The following is a 24,216-nucleotide window of genomic DNA, read 5'->3' on the forward strand; positions in this document are numbered from 1 at the left end:
GCCTCTTGACTCTGGGAGATGCCCCAGTTTAGACAACAGATTATATGGTGGTCCTACCCATGACCAGACGCGGCCCACTGCTGTTTGTGGACAATACCGATATGAATTTGGATGCCTTTGGGTAGAGCGTGTACTCTGATTCCCTCAGTCCTCACCACTCCCTATTACTTGCCTGCATTTTCTGTATTTTAGCATTTCTAAGATGTACATTTTTTTCCCCACATTTTGGCATCCCTGAATCCATCTCAAAATTGATGGCGTCTTACAATTGTCATTGGCCAGGAGGCAGCTGTGATATTATTGTTGTTGTCAGTACACACTTCAACTTGGTTATAGTTTGTTCTTATTATTTTCACTTCAGTTGACTTATATGTATTTTTGATATCTCATGTACTGTTTAAAAATTCACTGTGATTTGACATTGAAAGACAAAATTATTGTGTATATGGAGAGGGCATAAACTTGATATTATAAAGCAAATATTTGTCATTGGAGTAAGGACCTTGATTCATAGTTTCTTGCAAAGCAATGAGCGGGATATAAAAAAGGAAGAGAGTTCCTGAGACATTTTAAGGTAGGAAGCATTGGGTCATCTTTAACTTGCAGTGGTTTTTCTCTCTCACCAAGACATAGAATAATGGTGTGTCTGTAATGGACAAGCCTTGGATTCCTTGAAATCTAGGGTTTCAATACCTGATTGGTCCCTGAAGGTGTTTGAGTTGGGGGACCCCCCCCTTTCTCACACTTTTGTATGCATAGAAATGATGTGGGGAATTAACTGTACATATCCAGACGCCACCCACAAAGAACCTGATTTGTAGGTAGGGGTGGACCTTGGCATCTGTATGTTTAATAAGTGTCTCTTGAGATGCTGATGCGTGTGGTCCACAAACTGCCTTTCTAGACACCCTGGTAAAGTCACCCCTCTTTCTTTATTCCACTCTGGAGGAATCTGAGGTCCAGAGAAGGGAAGGAAGGGCCCTGCTCACGCACAGCGTGTTGAGTGAGCTGGACTGGAGTCCAGTCTGCTGACCGCTGGTGCAGTGCTCCTCCCTTGATGCCTCACTGAACACTCTTTAACTGAGCTGGGGGAGGACTGCTGAGCTGTGTGGCCAGCTCAAGGGAGCTTTGCCTTTTGGGGTCTGACCCGGAGTGAAGCAGCTGGTGCTCACTTGCCTGGCCTCTCAGCGCTCCGTACTGTGTGTGTATGTGTGTGTGTGTGTGTGTGTGTGTGTGTGTGTGTGTATGTACATATATATACGTACATATATACATACTTGGTACCTGGGTATGTACCTTTGTTTTTGTTTGTTTTCCCTGCATATATTATAGAAAACGTGTTATGTTAAAGAAGGTAAGAGTATTTTTGTGGAAAGGAAGTGGGGCACGTAGGAGAATAGATAGCGAGAGGAGCAGGAAGCAGAAGAGGAAGTTTCCAGGTGAGTGTGGCAGGGAGAGAAGACAGGACTGGGGCAGGGGTGATCAGATCCCTTACGTTTCCCCAGTGCTTTTTCTCATCTACCAAGAGCTCTCCCCAGTTTTCCTTTGCACGTCCAGGTTTGAAGTGGGGGACAAGGGGGTTGCCTAATTCTAGTACTGCCGATCCCCCCTGCCCAGTGCAGTCCCTTTACTCTAAGGGGAAAGACATTTGGGAGACCAGTCAGAGTCCTCTACAACCACCGGACAGGAACTCCTTCCAGGCCCCCTATACTGAGCTGGCCGCTCAGGCGGCCCTGGGGTGGTGCCTGGACATGGCCTGTCAGGAGTGTGTCCTCCAGGGTCCCCTGGGAGTTCCCCTCCAGCCGTCCCCAGGTGGGGGCACCCTCCCAGATGGTGCTGAAGGAGAGGGCTGCCCTAGTGTGCAGGCCTCCTCATAATAGCTGCCCTCCAAGGACACCCTTCCTGCTGTTGAGAAAACCTCCACCTGAGAAAACAATACAGCCTGTGGTGGGTGTGTACACGAAACATACTTATTTAGAAATTCAGAGCCTGTGCAAAGATAACCTCGATTTTCCCCTGACTTCTTCTGAGTGTCTTATGCCTTTCAAACTTCTTCCTAATTTTGTCTTTAGAAGTGGTATTTTCCAAGCTACCTGTAAAGAAACAGCTGAATGAGTCTGTATTGTAAACATTTCTGGGGCTCTCTTGGCCCTGTCTTCCGGAAAGGAGACAGGATCAGGATTTAGACGTGTACCCAGGGCAGGTATGTAGGTTTTCCCTTCCCTCCTACTTAGCTGCCGCTAGGAGAGATGCAAAGAGATAGAACCCATTGGGCCTGCAGTCCCGTAAGCTTTATTTGATTGTCAAGGAGACAAGAGTAAGACACCTAGGATGATAGGAGAACAGACCAAGTCTGTGGCCCACTGGTGGAAGGAGTGTGCAGTGCAGAAGCCCTTTGGGAGTTGAGTCCAGGCATGGACAGCCGGCTTTGGCTCAGCCTGAGAAGTCTCCTCCCAGGAGGAGGTGTTTAAGCTCCACCTTGAACTGCGGGCGAGAGGTACAACAGCAGAGAATACGTGGAGGCATTTCAAGTGACAATAAAATGACCAGACAGGTTACCCAGTCTTCCCGCAGGTCTTGGCAGGTCCTTAGAAGGTGATAGGAATAAAATCTGGAGGTCTGACTTGAAAGTCGGGTCAAGACAGATCAAAAAGTTAGCTTTGTCAGAGGCTTTGGGCCCGTTCTTACCTATAGACAACCCCTGGTGATCCCAAGTCATGAATCCACCCAGAGGCCTGCCCCGACCTGAGTTCCCTTGCTTTGAAGTGGGCTGTCCTCTGCAGCATGAGGAAATAATTTGCTGCCTGCTTCAATGAACCATCAGGAGAGCCAGCAGACCTAATGACATGTGAGAATATTAACCTCCTACCACGAAGAGCTGTGAATCTTGAGCGACAGTCTATAATTCAACCTGGACTCCTGAGCCAGACCTCTCCGGCTTTCTGTCTCACTCACTTTCTCACTTACACCCAGAGAGCGAAGGAGAGACCTGCTCATAAAACTTTATATTCTCCAATAGTGCAAGCCTTGCTGAGCTGTTTAGTAATGAGTGACTTTCCTTTTGTAGTTGTGGAAAAAAGGATACCCTCAGAGGCAGGAAGGAGGGGGAGATTTTTTTTTCTTTCTTTTTTTTTTTAAAGTTTTATTTTACTTTAGTTTTTTCTTCCAGTTTTATTGATATAGTAGACATCCAGCACTGTATAAATTTAGGGTGTACAGTGTAATGATTTGACTTACCTACATCATGAAGTGATTATCACAGTAAGTTGAGTGAACATCTATCATCTCATATAGATACAAAATTAAAGAAATAGAAAAAAACTGCTTTTCCTTGTGATGAGAACTCTTAGGATTTACTCTCAACGACTTTCATCTATAACATACAGCAGTGTTAATTATCTTTATCATGTTGTACATGACATCTCTAGTACTTATTTATCTTATAACTGGAAGTTTGTACCTTTTCACCACCTTCACCAATTCTTTCTCCCCCACCCTCTGGTAACCACAAATCTTTTTCTGTGAGTTTGCTTGCTTGCTTGTTTGTTTTTGAAGTATAATTGACCTACAACACTGTGTTAGTTCCTGGTATACAACATAGTGATTCAATACTTCTGTACGTTACAAAATGATCACCATGATAAGTCTAGTTACCATCTGTCACCATACGAAGGGGAGACTTATTTTTCACATTGCATTTTTTTTTTACATCTTTATTGGAGTATAATTGCTTTACAATGGTGTGTTAGTTTCTGCTTTATAACAAAGTGAATCAGTTATACATATACATATGTTCCCGTATCTCTTCCCTCTTGCGTCTCCCTCCCTCCCACCCTCCCTATCCCACCCCTCCAGGTGGTCACAAAGCACCGAGCTGATCTCCCTGTGCTATGCGGCTGTTTCCCACTAGCACATTGCATTTTGCATAGGATTCTTCTAACACGGGGAAAATGCATGGTATCATGGAGGTGACAGTTAGAATGCTTGGATAACCAAGCTTCTTTGTAATTCTGTACTTCGTCTTAAAAATGAAAGAGAAATGGAGGTTAGGACACTAATCTTAGGACACTTGAGTCTTAGAAGGGATCTTAGAGGTCTTTTAAGGTCACCTGGAGGCAGTAGGAGCACTTAAACCTCATTGTGTTATGGCCAAGTGTTTTTGCCCTTGTTTCACGAGATCTTGGGCCCCTTGAGGACATGATAATGTCTTAACCAGGTGTGTACTCCCAGGCCTGTCAGAATGTTTGATCTTTCAAGGCCTCAAATAATGTTAGTCAAAAGATGGAGCACATCATCTGCTCCAATCCCACATTTTGCATATGGAAAAAACCAAAGTCCACAAAGTAATATACTCATGGGCATAGCTAGAGGGTACTTGGGCTGAAGTCTGCCATCCTGGTTATATGACTGCTGCTCTTGGCGGCAGAACACCATTGTGGGGTTTTCACAAGCATTGTGTTATTCTGATGGAGGTGATCTGGGAAACTCAGTGAAGCCAAGCACAAACATAGGACCAGAAGACTAAAATCAGAAGATAAATATGGAAATGAGAAATTAGCTGGGGGTGGGACATGTTCAAGGATGTAGAGTCATGGCTGCCTGGCAGAGACACCTAGCATAGTAGGAGTCCTTGGACCAGGAGAGTATTCCTCACTTTGCTAGAAAAGCCAAGCCCGCCAGGCTCCAATGCAGGTGAGAGCAGACCTGTTTCATTCACCCTAGGTAGGGGATGCTCAGTTAATATTTGCCGATGGAGGAATGAATGAGTGATCCATTCTGTGCCTATCAGGGTACTGTTCTATTCAGCCAGGCCATTTAATTTCCATATCTCAGTGTCTCTCCACAGTACTGGACACAGACAGCCTTTTGATGACATATAGATGTGAGGAAATCACATTGTTTCCCTCTGCTGACTTGATGAGCACAGTGAATGCAAAAGCCGATGGTTGGCGTCCACTCTGGATGTTTGCAATTCTCAGCCTTTCTGGTCTCTCCAAATTGCTCTCCTCTTTCTTCTGCCATTTTGTTGTTGTTCTTCTGTTTAAAATTAATTTTATTAAAACAAGTCAAATGAAAACCACTCCTGTCCAGGGCATCTCAAGGTCCATTCATTATGGCTTCTTATCTTGGCAGGCGATCGACATGGAAAGGCAGCTCAGCCATTATGCACATACAAAGCCCATCACTTCCCTACCAATGGCCAATCCATCAAACATTTATCTTTTGCCCTCTGAGCGCTGTGTCACTTTGCCTGTCACTCTCTAGTCTAGGATGCCTTGAAAGATGAAAAAACGCAGGGGTGGAGGGGTGGTATTTTTTTCTCCCCCAACTTTTCCCTCCCCAGATAGTCCTTGTTAATCAGATTTCATACTTGAGACTTGAAACTCTCCCTGCACCCCTGCCCTTCAAACCCCTTTTCTGGCCGTAGGAAGGTTGGAGATGGCCTGCCACATTCATGCGGAACTTTTTAATGAATGGTGGCATAATTAAGGACATAATAAAACTTTGGTTGAGCTTGGGGGTTTTTCTCCTGCAACCTACTTTAGAGCAGAGAATGTTACAAAGGGAAGAGGTGTGTGAAATAATTGAATCCAGCCTCCCCAGTTTACAGAAAATTATGGGGCAAGGATATGACTGCAGCGTGGCAGGAAGGTAGTCACCAAGACAGGACGAGGATCAGGGTCCCTGGTCATTCTTCAGACAGAGGTTCTCCCAAGCTGCTCTGTTGTCAGATGATTCTGAATAAGTGTTAGTATCTCTTGGAAAGCCTTGGCTACTTGCTTCCTTTTCTTTGGTAACTAATTACCTCTATAGAAAATACACACATTGTTTGCAAAACAGTCGTTCACGTATCAGCAATCCTTATATTTATCTAGGTTTGTTTACACATACTTTATCCCGTGTCTTCCCCATTCCAGTATATGCAAACTATACAGGTCAGGGATTTTCGTGCCCCTGTGATGGATTCGAAAATTAAACCTGAGGGATGTTATATTTCCAGAGTCTTACAGCACATCTAGGAAAACAGAGCTCCTGTCCCCTAATATAGCAGTCTTACTTTGTGTGTCTTCTTACTATGTTTTGTGTTTGGCTTCACTGAGTTGACAAGATCAGGACACCACGGGCCTTGGAAAACCACCACCAGCACATTCTGCCCCCAAGGGCAGCAGTCAGATAACCAGAGAGGCAGACAAGGAAGAAAGAACCTTCGTTTAGTCCCGGGAGGGTCCCTTGTTCATCGCTGTACATCTACAGGCATTGTCTCTCTCCTCCTTGTCCCTAGCACTGTCACTTCTGTTAGGTGTTGCTTCTCAGGGCCCAGAATGTGCCATTATATGAAATGGAGCCCAAACCTGACACAGTTGTTCTTTGAAAGGTTTTGCAAATCACAGAGCAAGGGCTGCTTTGGAAGAAGGAAAATGGCTCCAGTAGCAAGCGACTTTTGGAGGTTACCATATCTCCCAGGGCTTTCTTTCCTGAAGGAGATATAAAGCTATCCTGTAGTCTGGGACAGAAAACATGTTTTCACCTTTTTCAGCCAACTGGGACCTCACAGAATCAGCACTTGGCACGTTTTTGCTGGTTTTCTTGGCCCGATTCCATTCCAGAGGGCCCTGCCCATGGGGAGCTGGTCTTTGGGCAAGTATTTGATGAGGGCCCCTCTGGGTCTCTAGGGCCTGGAGGCCCAGCCATGTAAATGTCTCCTTTTCTGGTTGGTTTGCAATGAGTAGACACCATCTGTTGAATTAGAAATTCCCTTTGCGGAGGGTGGTGAAAGCCGCATGTGGAAGAGACACTGTTATCTTTCAAGTACACAGTTCATGAGGTTGAAGAGCTGTGTTCTTGGCCCAACATATGTTTGCCCAATGGCCATGGGAGCCTCCCCTACCGGGCGCTGGATTCCATCCCATGGCGACGTGCACACATACCGCGGCTGCAGCACACCATGTCCGCGCCCTTACATCTCCCCAGTAAAGAAAACCTCCATTTATAGAACCCGCCAAACAAACTCACTCTTTAGACTCTTAAAAACAAACAAGAACCCGAGGCCACAGGCTCCATGCGTGCATGTGTGGTTTTGTAAAATCTCAAGCCGTGAATCAAAATAATTTTAGAGACGTAGTCAAAGCCCAGAACCAAGCCCTGTCACCAGGGTGGGAGAAATGTAGGAAAGATGGGCTGAGAGGAGAGGAAGACAGCCAGATGGGCAGAGTGATGGGAACAAGACGTGGGGGCATCTGACATGTTCATAGGGGGAGGGTACCTGGTTCCTCACCTCTGTCCTTAGGGACTCACTTGCTGTAATAACTTCAGGACAAACATAGGAGGATGGGCCTAAAAGGTGACCACTAAAGCCCTCATTACTTTTCTCTCAACATCTAGAGCCCATCTTGCCCATACTGCTTAATATATGCTGTCCTATATGATTTCTCCTCCTTTCAAGTTTAACTTCTTTCTCTCTTCCCATACATGATAAACCCACTGGGAGCAGGTGCCATGAACTGTGCATCTTTCGTATCCCCAGATGGAGGTGCTCATTGAGAACCTGACATACTGGAAGTGGGTGTCACAGACAGGCTTTCTGGTTCTCAGTAAGCTTTTTGGAACGTCCATTACTGGAGTGCCAGAATCAAATTCTCTCTTCTTCTCATGTTCTCTCACCACCACCTTTGGCATAAAGTGCAAGTAGAGGCTCAAAAGATGAGAATTCAACTGGACTGAGACTTGTCTGCTCAAGCCCATCTCCTCTTTGAAGTTCTCCCTGAGCCAGCCCTCCCCACCCGGAGTAGTGCTTATCATCCCAGTCTAACCCACTACCCTGCATTCAATGGCACCCGCTTTCTTGTCTGTATCTGCTACTTAACAGTAGGGGACTATGCCTCAGCGATCTCCGCAGCCCCAGAGTTTAGCAGAATGCTAGGCACCGAGTTGGCGCGCACTACATTTTTGTAAATGAATGAATAAGCTATAGAGGTACATGCCAAGGGGACCGTTAGCTGGTAAATTTCAACCCAGCCCTACCTAATGAGTACTTAACCTCGTGAGAACCACATTAGAAAAACTATAAGAACTCGTTCTTCAGGGGATTGTTCTAGGAGGGCTAGGACGGGAGTAGAGATCGAAAGGAAAAAGAATATGAAGACCATCTAGGTTGGTCATTACAACTGAGGACCTATAATGAATGAATTACAAAGAGATATACTGTGTGTGTTTTGGTAAGGAATGTGGCAGTGGTGAATTTCCACTTCCAGACCTCCACTAGAAATTATTTAGAGGTAGTTTATCACGGTTTAGTTGAGGGAGCACTGCTCTGTATGTCCAAAAGTTCTAGACACGTCTTGGTTACTAGGTATGGTTTCAGTCAAGCCACTTTACCTCTCTGAGCATTGGTAACCTTCTGTGAAGTGGAGAATGGAACACCCTAAAATCCCCCTAGGACTCCAAGTCTGCGTGTCTAGGAAGAAGACTGTGATGCATGCAGACAATGCTGTGGCTCTGACATCTGGTTTACTGGCTGTAAGAGGCTGTAAGTGTGTTGACATGTGCCTCTTTAATTATGGGGATGTGCCCCTAGTTAGGGAGGCATTAAAGAGACCTTGCGCAATTCCAGCTAGAAGATCAGAATAAGGTACAGAGTTGAGTGTGAGGGGGAATGACAGAGCTAGAGCTCTCTGCTGCCCTCTTTCCACCAGGCTGGGTCAGAAGGGGACCCTTCTGGCAGGGAAGAAGTGGCTCTTGGCAGTCCTTGTGAACTGTGGTTATAGCAGAAGGAGCTCCAGTCAGAGAAGCACAGAATCTGGATAGAATCTTAGTGGTCACTGAATCTCATCTTTTTTTTTTGCGGTACACGGGCCTTTCACCGCTGTGGCCTCTCCTGTTGTGGAGCACAGGCTCCGGACGCGCAGGCTCAGCGGCCATGGCTCACGGACCCAGCCGCTCTGCGGCATGTGGGATCTTCCCGGACCGGGGCACGAACCCGCGCCCCTGCATCGGCAGGCGGACTCTCAGCCACTGTGCCACCAGGGAAGCCCGAATCTCATCTTCTGTATGCAGAAATTCCCTGTGAACATCCTTTATGATTCCCAGTCTCTGATCAAATTCATATAATGACTCATAAGGTAGCTCAGTCCTTTGGCAAAAACAGCTCTCTATTTTTAGAAGTTTGTAAAAAATTGATTCAAGACCTCTCCTCCCAGATTACATCATTTTCTCAAATCACAAAATTTGTTTTTGATTCTGCCTTCTGGCAGGCCATAGACTCACTACTTTGAAACAACTAAGCCTCCTCTCTTCCTGGTTAGGTAATCTTGACGGTCTCAGTCACCGTTCCTCACACCCTTCCAAACCAGCTGGTGGTTCTGGTCACGCAGTGTTTCCGAATGCTGATGCTCCTTGGAGTCTGGCACCGAGAATTGAAACAAAGCTCCCAGTAGAGTTACTGAGGGGCCAGTAGGGTGGATTACGATCAGATTAGCTTCTGTGGTGGCAGCCCCACTCTGGAGATTCATGCTAACTAAGCCCCCTTTATACACACTCCTCTTTAGCTAAGCCTCCTCCATCTTCTGTTTGGGAAATGGTTTTGTTTTATTTAAAAGTAATATTTACTGGAGTTTCTCCTGATTATAAGATACTTACTCATGATAGAAAATCTAATAACTAGTGAAAACTGTGAAAGAGGAGGAAAAAATCCTATAAACTCATTACTTAAGGGTTAGTGATGTATATCTGGGATCTGTCTATCTATCCATCCATCCATCCATGCATCTACAGCTAGATGTGTGGATATGTATGTATGCATCAATGTGTGTGTGTACAGAATTGTCATTAAAGTCCCAGTGTACAAGATTGTGTATTAAGAGCAGTTTGTAAACTAGAAACAACTAACAAAGACTAATGACTCCTGGGACTTCCCTGGTAGCGAAGTGGTTAAGAATCTGTCTCCAATGCAGGGGACACGGGTTCGATCCCTGGTCCAAGGAGATCCCACATGCCGTGGAGCAACTAAGCCTTTGCGCCACAACTACTGAAGCCTGCACGCCTAGAGTGCGTGCTCCTCGACAAGAGAAGCCACCACAATGAGAAGCCTGCGCACCACAACGAAGAGTAGCCCCTGCTCGCCACAGCTAGAGAAAGCCCGTGCACAGCAGCAAAGACCCAACACAGCCAAAAATAAATAAATAAAAAAATTTATTAAAAAAAAAGACTAATGACTCTTAACCATCAAGATGGAAGACATAGTACAGATGAAAATTTGTGTAGAGAGTGGAGGCGAGCGCATGGATGCCTTTTAATTTCCATGCGTGAGATCTTGGTGTATTACATGTATTATAACTTAATTTAGGTGCTTAAATAGATAATGTGACAGTTTTACTGGATCCATAGATATCTGCCTTTAATATCATTTTAAATTGCTGCATGGGGGCTTCCCTGGTGGCGCAGTGGTTAAGAATCTGCCTGCCAATGCAGGGGACATGGGTTCGAGCCTTGGTCCAGGAAAATCCCACATGCCGCGGAGCACCTAAGCCCGTGCGCCACAACTACTGAGGCTGCGCTCTAGAGACCGCAAGCTACAACTGCCTGCGTACCAAAACCACTGAAGCCCCTGCACCTAGAGCCCATGCCCCACAAGAAGAGAAGCCACCTCAATGAGAAACCCACGCACCACAACGAAGAGTAGCCCCTGCTCGCTGCAACTAGAGAAAGCCCACATGCAGCAACGAAGACCCAACGCAGCCAAAAATAAATAAATAAATTAATTAATTAAGAAAAAGTTGCTGCATGGTGTTTCATCATACAGATATTTTGAGCTTTATTTAATAGTTCCTCTATCATTGGGCATTTAGGCTTGTTTACAGTGTTGTTATAAATAATGCTGTAGTGAACATATTTAAACCATATAGACTTCTTAGATATTTGCTGAATAAATTCTTGGAATTACTGGAGGAATAGGTGATAATTCTTAAGGCTTTAGTATAAATTGACATCCAGAAAGGTTATAACAGTTTCACTCTGCCATTAGTGTTACCTTGACCTTTTGACAAGACTATGTTAAGAGTTAAGAAAGCAGTGCATTTGCTAGTAAGGTGAAAATATCTCGTCTAATTGGAATATTTTGGATTCCCAATGAAGCTGAAATTTCACCCCACATTTTCATTATTGACCATTTGCATTCCTTGTGTATTTTCTCTCCATGTCTTTTGATCATTTTTATCCTAGGGCTTTCAGCTTTTCCTTAATGATTTTCAAACACTCTTTTCATATTAAGGATGTTAAACCTTACGCTATCAGAGAGATTGTAAACGTTTTCCCCAATTTTCATTTGCCTTTGAATGTTTTAGTTAAATGGGTATTTTGGGGTAGTCTTTACATTAGATGTTGAAAAATGTCATCTTGTTGGGCTGAAACAGTGGCTTGATTCTAGCAGGATCATTTTGGTTCCTACTGCATCCTTTTAAATATCTTTCTAGGTGCTGGCCTCCATAAATGTGATAAACCTGTCCTTAACCAAGTCATTGGCAAAACATCAGGACCAAAGTCCCCAGAACCTTCCCCCAGAGCAAGCTGAGCCGTTAATTAGTGTTCTTCAGGTATATTTTCAAACCGGTTATGACTCTAGCTAAAGTGGTCATTTTCTAGTCCACTTTTTGCTTTTCTGCCACAAGGATGTCATTAGAATTAGTAGTATTCTTTTCAAAGACATTGTGAAATGGGGATGCAGTATACATCTTCATTCCTAGTCAGCCATCCGCGTTAATAGCTGGCCTCACAGAACTTGTCCTTAATGCACAGAAACTGCCTGTTTGAGAAGCTATGCTATATTAAATTGTATTGAATTAGTAAAACATATAACAATATATAGATAGTCTATAAAATATTTATAAGCCTTGACAGTGAAGTTAGAAAGCAGATATAGAGACCATGGGGTACTTCCTTTTTACAGTTGGGTCATAATTTAGTTCTGAGCTTCCTGGCAGCAAAACTGAAAAGGGTTACATGATCACATACGTGATTTATATTGTCCTATAATATAGGACAAGAAAATAATGGCTCTTCAGAGCTACAGTCTGACTAGAATTCCATGTAGGTAAGTTTATGAACTTATCAATCTAAAGTTTATAGAATTTTACCTTCCTTTTCAAATAACTGGAAATGCAGGCACTCATTTCTGGGCTCCTAGCTCCTTGCTCATTCTCCATAATTCTTGAGGGATCATATTTAACAGTTTCTTTTTTTGTTGTACTGTTATTAAGTATGGTGCATGATGGCTTTGGACTTGATCCCACATAGAGTTAACAAACACCTAACTACCTTAGATTTTTGACTGGTCTTGGGTTCAGATCTCTTATACCGTTTTTGAATTTTATTCTCAGAAGATCAGGGATCATCCATCCTGACAGGGGGCTCCATAGGGCTTTGAAAGTGACTTTGACAAATTCCATGTGATATACTGTCACATGGCGTCACTATACACTGTCTTACATAGCCTAGAGCCTTTTCCACATTCTCCTAATTTTTAAAGACACATTCCTCCTCTATTGATATACTTACCATATAGACAGTTGATTTATATTATTATTTGTACATATACCCCTGGTTATGTGACCTGAATGACAGAAAAATGTGTAGAAAATACATAGTGCCAACTGTACATATAACGCTATGTACAGTGACACTATAGTATATACTAGCTATAGTAATATACTATATATTATGTACTATCTATAGTTATACATATTCATTTAAATAGGATATAAAATTGTTTTATGGCAGAAAGAAAGGATTCTGCTCATGGGTTAGATGAACAGCCTTTCTAAAAATGTCTGTGCCACTGGGCCATTTTCTGGGATGGGAGCAGTCATACCACAATTTTCCTGTTCTCATAGTTCTTCCTTTGTTCCTCGCGTGTAGCTCTGTGCTGTCTGTCCTGTCCTTGTAGCTTTGGTCATGGCCTCTGTTGTAAGTCTGTGCGTAGACATTCACCAAGAACCTGCTGTGTGCCAGACATTGTACTTGGCATGGTGGGGAGGAGTAAAGTGTACAAGTTGCTATTTCTGCTCTCAAGTGCGATGTTTAAATTATTTAACAGTTGCACTGACCAGTCAGAAAGATCTTGGCTGAAGCAGGGTCCTTGAAGGCCCTGTGTGATGAGGGTGAGAGGGACATTAACCACTTAGTTGCTGAACACAGGAAAGGTCTGGGAGCTCTGGGGAGTGGCCAGGGTAACAGGGTGGGGCACCCAGGGTATTGAGAGCTGCAATTTTTTACCAATTGGTAAGGAATTACTGAAATAGTTTAGTAACCAATACTGGTATACAGGCGCAGATTTGCCGAATGTCACTTCTGCCTGTTCTCAGTCACTTGGCCTTGGGGTAAAGAGAGGGAGGCACTCTGGCCTCTGAAAGAATGCAGATGGAGAGATTGCCCTGCTAGCCCTTGGCCGGTCACCCTGAGGCCTGCTCTTTGTCCTGCCCTTGCCATGCTATCGGCAGCGTTTTTCTCCGCAACCCACAGGCTCCTGGCTGATCAGTAGTCAGTTGGCTAAAAGGCATTGAGCCCTTACTGTGCTTTTGACAACTTTCTAGGTATTTTGGAGGTTGCACTGAGATCCCTTTTTGTTGGGAGCTGGGCAGACAGGAGTCATGCAGAAAGACCGTTACAGAGTAGGCAGTGCCTGGCCTGAGCAGGTCTGCAGAAGTAGCCAGTGTGGTAGACATCAGATATATGGGTTAGGTCCTTTAGGATTTCCACGGCCTCTCCATTGTCTCAGTTAAAAATATGTATATGGATATTTAGGTAGATATCACAGAGGGAGCAGATAAAGACCTTAGTAGAAATCTTCTTTTCTTAATTTGTTCTGGATTTGAGGCAACTCTGGTTCCACAAAGGGATACTTTTCTTTCCCAGGGTCTGTGGTTAACTGTCTCCCCGTTCCCTGCCCATCTCGTGTCAGGCAGAATTATCATCCCCAAACAGGCTGGGAGCTGAGGGCAGAGAGGTCTAGTTCTGACCATGGCCTGTACCCCAGGAAAGAGATGGGCAGTTCTTGAACCGGGAATTCTGGATGTGTCTTCTGATGGTTTTCCTGGCTGTTTTTTTGCTGAAAAGGGGGGAGCTACATTTGAATACCTCTTCTGCCCAAACCTCCCAGCCCTGCTCTGGTCTGGGCCCTTCTCCTTCCCTGTTCTGACGACTTTTGGGGAAAGGATGGAGGCCACTGAGTGTGCGCCCACCCAGGAGCAGAAGGGATTGGGGTTCCAGGAGGCCCTGCTGCCCTGCCTGAGGTCCCTCCCTCTGTGAGGCTCACAGCACTGGCCTGACTTGCAGAGGGCGAGGGACCTGTTTAGCGCCACTGTTTTTGTAAGCTAATGAAGGCAGAGTGGGAGCCACGGGCAATGATGCTGGGATATTAACTCTGACAGGAAGCTTGATCATAATTATCTTAACGAGGATAGGGTTAATTACAGTGGAAACTTAAAAGTTCTCTCTGTTTGAATCCGCTGGAGTTGAATGCATTGTGATGTTTTGTCATTTGATGTGCCTTTGGAAAAGGCACTAGGACTCTCCCAGCAGCTGCAGCGGCTCCTAGGGGAGCCCAGCCGGAGCCCTGCGAACAAGGTAACCAAGATGGTACCTGTGGATGACATAATGGGCAGCTTTCCCGCTGGTGGAGCGGAGGCCGGCAGCCTGCAGTGCACTTTGGAGGTGCTGATTAGGTTTCCAGAGCAAACCACCTGGCACAGATCGGACCGCACACCGGGTCTCCCTGCCTGCCCTTGACATCTCCTTGCTGGGCCGGGAAGACCTCTCTCCAGCTGGCTGTGCCTTGCCCTCCCTGTCCAGACCCTGTCCGTGGCACTCAGGCCTGCCTGGCCTTCCCAGCCCACCCCTCAGGCGTTTGTAGCCACAGCCAACCAAGCTGGTGGGTGACCGTGGAATGACACTCACCTCCTCCACCAGGGCTCTTGGGTCTGGGGTGCATTTTGCTGTCCACACACAAGGTTATAGGGGAGAAATTCCAGTCTTGCCATCTTTTTCTTGTAGCTACCATAGCTGTCTCTTGAACAGCATAGATCTGTGTGGACCCTTACAGCCTTTTTTGCCTTGTCATTTAATAGCACACATCTCTTTGCAGGCATCTTGTATATAGGGGTATGAGCTCAAAGATTGACCCACATAATTTCTTTCCCCGTCTCCTTCCAGGAAAGCAACAACAACAACAATAGCAATAACACAAAAATAAACTTATTTTAAAAGTAAAAACGAAAAGCACCTTCCAAGCATCTGTTTATTGCCTTCCACATGCCAGCCAAGCTCCAGAAATCCTGTCCCCTCCAGTTTTATCCTTCATTACGCTCTCTGCCTCCTGTCCCTCCAATCCCTCAGCTCTGAATTTAGCTGATTAAATCACCAAGTGCACACCCCAGTGATGACATGAAGACAGGGATTTATTAATTAGCAACCCCCCACCCCCCGTAACCTGCCTTTTAACTGAGCAGCTAACAATATGACATGGCAAAAAGGATCTCGAACCAGACAGGTGACAGGGGGTTTGAGCCTGAGCTTCCCAAGTGCTCTCTGAAGTCTCCCTCCTGTTTTGAGCTCTGCCCCAGAGCCCACCCTGGAGGGAAAGGCATCTCTGGGGGCACTCCTTCTAGCCTTCCCGGCTTTGTCCTCACCATGTGGTGTCATTTTGTCTTATGCCTCCCCTGAAGCACTCTTGGAAGGAAGCTTTCTTCTGCTTGCCAGTTGCCAACCCTTTGCTGACTCTCATGATAAAAGTATTATATTTGGATAACATAACTCCGGGACAACGTGTATTTGGATGCCACCTTTGACCAGAGCCCAGCTGATGTTCATGCACAAAGGACTGATTAGCCATGCATTAGGCGCCCTGATGGGGAGGTGGCCACAACTCCCCTTGAGGTAAACGGGGGCTATAGTCCTGACACTTTGGGATCAGCACTCAGTAACCCCCAAGGAGGAAGGGGCTTCAAGAAAGCTTGAAGTTTCTGTGCAGAAGCCACACTTACTACACAACTTTGCACATCTCCTCCTCTGCCCACCCCCTGCATCCTGAACCACCCCCCACACCCCTGACCAAAGGTCAGGGCTTCCAGAAAAATCAATGAGGAAGGAGAAGAAAGAAACCAGTATTTGCTAATAGGTTGTTAGTCCTCTCCCACGTATTCCCTGTAAGATCCTGTGAGCTGGGTCAGCACAGAAGAAGGGAACTCAAGGGGGTTGTTGAGATGCCCCAATTCAGGCTGCAAGTAAATGATGGCACAGAAGTAAAACCCCAGGCCTTCCTGACTGTACGTGTATAAATTTTGTTTTGCCTTCCTGAAACCTGAGGAAGGAGAGAGAGGAGGAGGAGGAAATGGAACTTGGTGACCCTGTTGACCCTTGACCCCAAGTGTATGCGGTATTGCCCCCCTGCTACGGTGCAAGTAGTGTCAGTTACGGGATTAGACGTGGTCTGGGTGCTGGGCCGTGGCTGGGACCACCTGGAGGTTTGGGGCAGGAGTGGGGCTGCTGGTGGAGCTCTGGGCCCAGTGGAGTCTGGGGGTTGAATTGCTTCTTCACCAGGCATCTTTCACCTCCTCTTGATTTTGGAGTCCTATTGACACAGGTCCCACAAGGGAGAGATGGATGTGTTCAGAAAGGTCTGGTGCTCAAGTTCACACTCACACCACACATACAGGCACTGAACAGTCACATCACATGTACCGGCATTGCACACGCAAGCAGGAGCGTCTGTGATGGAAGGGCCATCAGTAAATGCATAAATAGCTTAGACAACATCTCCCCGATTCGTTGCATTTTATAGAACAGCCAGGCAACCCTGTGTGAGTCCACCCTCTGGTCAACGTCGTAGCTCAGCTGTCAGCCTGTGCAAGCTCAGCACAGCTCTTGGGTCTGGCAGGTGAACGAGCTGGGAGCATGTGGCCGTGTGAGTCCCTCCACCGGGCAGCTTTCTGTAATTACCATCTGCGTGCACCGGGCAGGCACATGCGCACAGCTGCCCCTCGCTGCCTGCACCCCCAGCAGCCCTGTGCCCCTAACCTTAAGAGTTAACTTTCAGCTACGTCTATTAACAGGGCTGTTTTCCCCGGATACTTTTTTTTCTCTCTGAGCCGGGTACTTAATTCTTTCCGATGCCTGTTTCTTTACTGCCCCAACATCTCCATTTGCTGCATTCGGCACTTTTTTCAAAGAAATGAAGTGAGAAATCCACTTTCCATAAATTAAAACAGTAAACGTCAAGTCAGGAGCCTTGAGGCAGAAATTCCCGCAACCCCTTCCTTACCTCACCCCCCCCCCCCACAAACAAAAACAAAAACAAATCATGAAAGAGAAAGAAACAGCCATTCAGACTGGAGTGATTCCGTGCTTCCGCAGATATCTTGCCTTTTGAGGCGGCCAGAGGGACACTGGGCAGAAGCAAATTAAGTGATTAGTAAGGAAAAAAAGCAGAGGGGAGAAAAAGTCAAAGGCGGTGAACGCAGAGAAAGGAAACCTTCCTTGCTTTTTCCTAGGACTGTGTAGAGGAGAACCGCTAAGAAATGATACTTGAAGCTATATTTATTATTGTAAGAGGGGTATGATATTTCTGGGCAGGAATGATGGATGACAACTTAAATTTGTGTCCAGGGAATGAAGGTGAACTGTGACAGAGTTATTTATCTTGGGAATGGAGGTTAGGGTCAGCTGAGGCTGGGTGCCTGAAGGCACAAGACATTGACAAATTTATCCTGCAGGCCGTATCTGAAGCCCTTTGTTTTGGATCCTGGCTACTCACTAAGTGACCCTCATCCTTCATGTTGGCAATGCGTGAAGGATGCGGTGAGTGCCAGCGGCCCCTTCTCCCCCGCCGCCCCCGCCCCGGCTCCCGCTACTAATTCTTGTCATTCACTTTGCTGACAGGCACCAAGCCCAAACTATTCCCAATCCTGAAAGGGAAGGTTAAAATATTTATTTCGGCTCATAATGGCCTCCCTGATTTAGTGCAGGATCATTTTTCCTGTTGCCTTTGTCATTGCAGGTCACTGGAAGGACTGAGCGCGTTCGGGAGCCTGGAGGAACTCATCTTGGACAACAATCTGCTCGGGGATGACCTCGTGTTGCCAGGGTTACCCAGGCTCCACACCTTAACCCTCAACAAGAACCAAATATCCTTGGCTCTGCCGCCACCCACACTCTCCTCCCGGCCTCGCAGTGGTCCCCTCCCGCAGGCCACCCCCCCCCGCCCCCAACAAATACCTGCGAAATGTCAAATGAGTTTTATGTGTCAGCTAAATTAAAGCAGGTGAAATACAGTCCGTGGGCAGACAAAGCGTTGTGTCTCCTGGCACTCGGGACACTTCGGAGTAATTTATTACAGGTCATTCATAAATGAAATGCACCATTATATGTTCCTGTTGCTCCATTTTAGTGTAGGGATCTAAGTTATGGCTGTAAAGAAATCTTTTTAATAGATAAAAATAGAGAAAGAAAATAATGTTACTGCTGCCGAGAAGGCAAAGCCGGGTTCTGTTTGCTTAGGCTTGTGTGGGAGGGCGACCTCTGGTGGGAAGCAGGGGGTAGTTCCTCCAAGCAACCTTGGCCTTCAGGGAGGTTCCTGGAAGGCTTTGGCTCAGGCTTGGGGAATGCTTTTGGCCAAAGAGAAGGGAGAAGGGGCTCAGGTGGAGGATAAGTGGGAAGCCCTGGCCCAGCTCTGCCCTCTGGGGTGTTTATGGTACTAGGATGAGGAGAAGGGCAGAGGAGAGCCATTCTATTGTGTGGTTTCTCCTTAAGTGGGTGAGGATCTAGCACCCTGGGGTGAGACTCAAAGGGACTAGTTGCTCTGGATTCTGTAGTGAGGCTAAGAAAGGAATCAGAACCTTTATTCAGTGTAAGCCACACAGCTCCTCCAGGTTAGAGTTGTGGACCTCCATGCCTGCACAGTGCCAGCTCGCTTAGGCGGGGAATTTTTTTGCGGTACGCGGGCCTCTCACTGTTGTGGCCTCTCCCGTTGCGGAGCACAGGCTCCGGACGCGCAGGCTCAGAGGCCATGGCTCACGGGCCCAGCCGCTCCGCGGCATGTGGGATCTTCCCAGACCGGGGCACGAACCCGTGTCCCCTGCATCGGCAGGCGGACTCTCAACCACTGCGCCACCAGGGAAGCCCATCATCAGCTGTTCTTTGTTGAGCACTCCTGTAGATCAGACACTATGCTAGGTAACTTTAAGTGTATTATTTTTCATTCTTTCCAAACTCTTTGAGAAGGGTGTGGTTTGTCCATTTACCTAGATGAGGAAAGAGGTGAAATATAGGCCCACAGCCAGACATTTAACAAGATGCTAGGCCCCGGATTCAGTCTCAACTGTGGCCAGATCTAGAGTTCGTTCCATTTTACTGTGTTACTTCAGACTTGAAGTCCAGTCACCTTGTTTTATTGATGGAGCGTTTCAGACCTGGTGTGGTTTAATCACTTGTTCTTGTTCACATGGTAAGTTAGAAATAGAAATGGGATGGGGGCATTTTCCCATAGAGTATGAAATAAAGCCAAATAAATATGTTAAGATTAACATACATGTTTATGTCAGCTTTAAGACTGATTTGTACAATTATTTTTAGCCACTGTTTATATGGTAAGTCATAAGTTAATATTTTCCTTATTCAGTAAAATATGCTATTTGTGTCCATTAATAATAGGCACTTTCTTAGAAGAAAGAGAAGGCCTACAAGTAAATATCAGTCTTTATCATAATGAAATGTTGATGGATTTTTTTTTTTTTCTTCTCCTATTCTTTGGTCAACCAAGTTTCCTAGTTGTTGTTTGAAAAATTATTACAGTCAGTGTGTCTTATGGGTTCCTTAGCTGTCTGGGATGATCACCTGGATGATATTCTCAAATCAATTAAGAATAAAAGGATAATTAGACTAGAGTTTGGATGATACGGTTCCTCCTATGGACCCCAATGCTCATATCCTGTGTCCCACGTCACTGTAGAGTATTGGAGTTGTTGGACTTGGGTTCATGAGTCAGCTTAATCATGTTTAACTGTGTGGCCATGGTCAAGTAATGTTCTCAGAGCCTGTTTCACATTGTTGTGTGTGTGTGATGTTACAGCTTTCACCTGCCTATCAGAATAACTCATAAAAAGGAATACGTGAAAAACTATTTTGCATGTTGGAATCAAAATACAGTGATGACATAAGCAAAGCAGGTTTCTGCATAGTTATAAAACCAGCTGCCTCTGCCCTGGGATATTGTCAAGAAGGCAATATAAAAAATGGTACAGTGAGAAGGGCTTCCCTAACAGCCCACAGATGAAGTCACAAGGACTGTACAGCAAATGCTGTACAAATGCTAATCCCAAACTCAATTCCTCTTCTCACTCAGCACACTTCCTGGCCGCTTCTCTGTAGTATTAATTGGTACATACTGAGAAATGCAAGCTCCTTTTAGCACCAGCCTGAGCAAAACAATTAAAAGAAGGGCATACCAGCCGTGAGAGAATGTCATTTCATGCAATCCCAGTCTGCAGATGAATCAGTGGGTGATTTTTCATTTTTTTGATCAACCACTGATTTATGTAATAACCAATTATTGGAAAGTATTTGTTGGATACCAGTGTATCTGAAATACGTAGGTTATAGTATTGCTTTCTTCTGTTACCACTGACAATTGAAGAGATACTAAGTATTGATGCCTGGCAGATTACCTGGTTAGTCTAATTAGGTTAGATTCTACTAATATTCATGCTTCATGTGAACTTACTAAGCATTACTGTCTCCCACTTTAGAGGATTCATTTTCATAACCTGGCATAGAATATACTGAAAATGCACAGGGATCCACTTTAGGATTAATTAGTTAACTTTTTCAGTTTATTTAAACTAAAAACAATAGCAACAAAAAAGCGGTTAACCATTTCTCCTACTCCCATCACCCCCTCCCTCTTCTGGCAACCACCAGTCTTTTCTCTCTATCTATGAGCTTGGTCTTGATGTCGTTATTGTTGTTTTAGATTCCACATATAAGGGAGATCATACAGTGTTTGTCTTTCTCTGTCTGACTTATTTCACTTAGCATCATGCTCTTGAGGTCTATCCATGTTGTCACAAATGGCAAGATTTCATTGTTTTTTATGGCTGAATGGTATTTCATTGAGTGTGTGTGTATCACAGTTTCTTTATCCATTCATAGTCGATAGACACTTCAGTTGTTTCCATATCTTGGCTATTGTAAATAATGCTGCAGTGAGCATGGGGTACATACATCTTTTCGAGTTAGTGTTTTTGTTTTCTTTGGATAAATACCAAGGAGTGGAATCCTGGATCATATGGTAGTCTTAATTTTTTGAGGAACTGTCATACTGTTTTCTGTAGTGGCTGCACCAATTTACATTCCCACCAACTGTGCACAAGGGTTCCCTTTTCTTCACATCCTCACCAACACTCATTATTTCTTGTCTTTTTGATAGTAGCCATTCTAACAGGTGTGAGGCGAAATCTCATGGTGGTTCTGATGATTAACGATGTTGAGCATCTTTTCATGTACCTGTTGGCCATCTGTATGTCTTCTTTGGAAAAATGTCTATTCAGATCTTCCGTCCATTTTATAATTGGATTGGTTTCCTTTCTGCTTTTGCTACTGAGTTGTGTGGGTTCTTTGTATATTTTAGATATTAGCCCCTTATGAAATATTATTTACAATTATTTTCTCCCATTCAGTGGGTTACCTTTTTGTTTTGTTGGTGGATTCCTTTGCTGTGCAGAATGTTTCTCATTTTTAAAGGAATAAGGTGGGCTGAATAACAGTTTTGTTTTCAGTGTTGCTATCATCAGATATTAACAGGCTTCTTGTTTTTCCTTGGTTCAGTCCTTTTTTCCAGTCTGGAGCAGTAATGCTCAGGGAGCAATGATGGTGATGTGAAAGGGACTGCAGCAGAAGGCAATGTGTAGCTGTAGATCTGGCCAGTTATATCGCTACACTGTTGTAAGGACTTTATTGCCAGTAGATACAAAAGATAACTAGTTAGCTTTTTCATGATGCAGCATGACGTCTTTCTCCCCTGATCTACCAGTGTGATCATGAAGATTGGTTTACTTTCCCCATGCACTTGACCAAGAAGTTGTAGGATGAAAGGCAGGTAAAAGCAGCAGTAACACCACATGCCATTCTCTTATCCTATACTCCTGACTTGACCTTTTTAGCCAACTGACTCTCCTCCCTACTTATGGAAATACTCCAGGCTCTACAACAGTCATGAGGTTCCATATTACTATTGTTACTCCATGAAATGCCTTAGACTAGGGCTTTGTCAGTCAGCTTTGCTGTATAATAATCCAGCCCAAAAATTAGTGGCTTAAAATAACAAATATTTTTGGTTTACAATTCTGTGCATCAGCTACTTGGGCAGGGCTCAGCTGGATGGTTCTTCTGCTAGTCTTGCTTGGGTCACTCATGCAATCACAGTTATTTGGAGGCTTGTCTGGATGATCTGAGATGGCCTTGCTTATATATCTGGAGGTTGGTACTGGTTGTTGGCTGGACTACATGTCTCCAACGGGCTAGCACAGGCCTTTCCATGTGGGAGGGATGCTCCAAGAGCAAAGCTTGATGTACAAGTACTTTTAAAGCCCTATTTGCATCATGGATGTTGTTGTCCCATGGCCAAAGCAAGTCACGTTCCAAATGTAGAACAAATATGAGAGGGATTCCAGAACCCAAACCAAGCATCTGGCACATTTCTTCTCAATTCACCTTCCCAGCTGCACACTTCCTCCTTGATCTCCCAGCCCTTTGTTCCACTTCTGTTCAGCCCTCAGCTTTGGGGTCCTGTTCTGGTAGACCTAAGACCTTGGTTGTCCCAGTCTACCTCTTCATCTCATATTTATAGGTTATCTCTCTCTCCTTCCTTTGGCTTGTTTGGACTAGTCCCGTGGTCACTGGCCATGGAGTGGACTTCCTCTCCTCAACACTCATATTCTCACACTCTCTCCTTCTTGCTCACCCATGAGTATGGACAGTCTCAGCCATATCATGTCTGAATACTCAACCCTAAATAAGGGAACAACAGAAATGTCAGGAAAATATAGATAGTTAACCTTTGCACAACCAAATTATTCTCTCCCACTTGCCTTTTGGGGGTGGGTAGGGGAAAGGTGATAAGCTGACTTCATTTTAAATCACACTTCATTTCTTTATTTTCTGTTTCTCTTTGCTTAAGCACATGTATGAAGAGACAGTATGAATTATAGTGCCAACAGGAAGAAAGAATAGTGCTATATGTTACACACCTGGGCTGTGGTAAGGAGACCAGTGCGTGGAGTTAGAAGGCCAGACTTGAGTTCCCATAGCAACTTACCATGTTGTCTTGGGGAAGGGTCTGTACCTGTAAACTGGGTATTACACGTTTGGAAGTATTGTTGAGAGATTGTAGTGGCATTTTATATAGATATATGAAATCACTTAAACACTCCAAAACTTTACAGGTTCTTTGAACACTTAACTGTTAGCCAAAGCCTCGATGCCTTAAATGAATAAGCCCAAATTGAAAAGCAACTGAGGTACAGAGCACAGCTGGATGACAGAACCTTATGATATCCCACAGAAGCATATGACCCCTGATTTCTCAGTGTTTTAAATTCTCCTTTTTGTGTTAGGAAATGACGAGAAGTATCATTTTATAGGGCCTAGGTTTGAATATAGACTTGGCCATTTAGAGACTGTGTGATCTTTGACCATAGTTTTCTTTTTTCTTTTTAGAAGTATCTTTTTTTAAAAAATTAATTAATTTTTGGCTGCATTGGGTCTTCGTTGCTGTGCGCAGGCTTTCTCTAGTTGCAGTGAGCGGGGGCTACTCTTCGTTGCAGTGCGCAGGCTTCTCACTGCAGTGGCTTCTGTTGTGGCGGAGCACAGGCTCTAGGCATGCGGGCTTTGGTAGTTGTGGCACGTGGGCTCTACAGCGCAGGCTCAGTAGTTGTGGCGCATGGGCTTAGTTGCTCTGTGGCATGTGGGATCTTCCCGGACCAGGGCTCGAACCCGTGTCCCCTGCGTTGGCAGGCGGATTTGTAACCACTGTACCACCAGGGAAGTCCTGACCATAGTTTTCTTAATTGTTATCTGGATGTGATAATATTTCTGACACGTGTGGGTGTGAATCTAATATGCCGTGTAGACTGTTTAGCATTTGAAAATTTTCTATCAGGATAAGCTCTGGTTGAA

The 24,216-nt window shown here is 45.0% G+C and overlaps 1 protein-coding gene across 1 annotated transcript in view; it reads left to right on the forward strand.

Annotated features, from left to right (window-relative positions):
* LRMDA (leucine rich melanocyte differentiation associated) overlaps window positions 1-24,216 on the forward strand; it is a 1,104,623-nt gene that overhangs the window by 573,320 nt on the left and 507,087 nt on the right. Inside the window, exon 3 of the mRNA XM_082673142.1 lies at window positions 18,044-18,170. Within this exon, the coding sequence (XP_082529268.1) occupies window positions 18,044-18,170 (127 nt within the window). The remainder of the gene's footprint in view (window positions 1-18,043; window positions 18,171-24,216) is intronic.

The sequence above is a fragment of the Grampus griseus genome (assembly GCF_964374135.1).
Source record: "Grampus griseus genome assembly, chromosome: 16".
Classification (NCBI taxonomy): domain Eukaryota; kingdom Metazoa; phylum Chordata; class Mammalia; order Artiodactyla; family Delphinidae; genus Grampus; species Grampus griseus.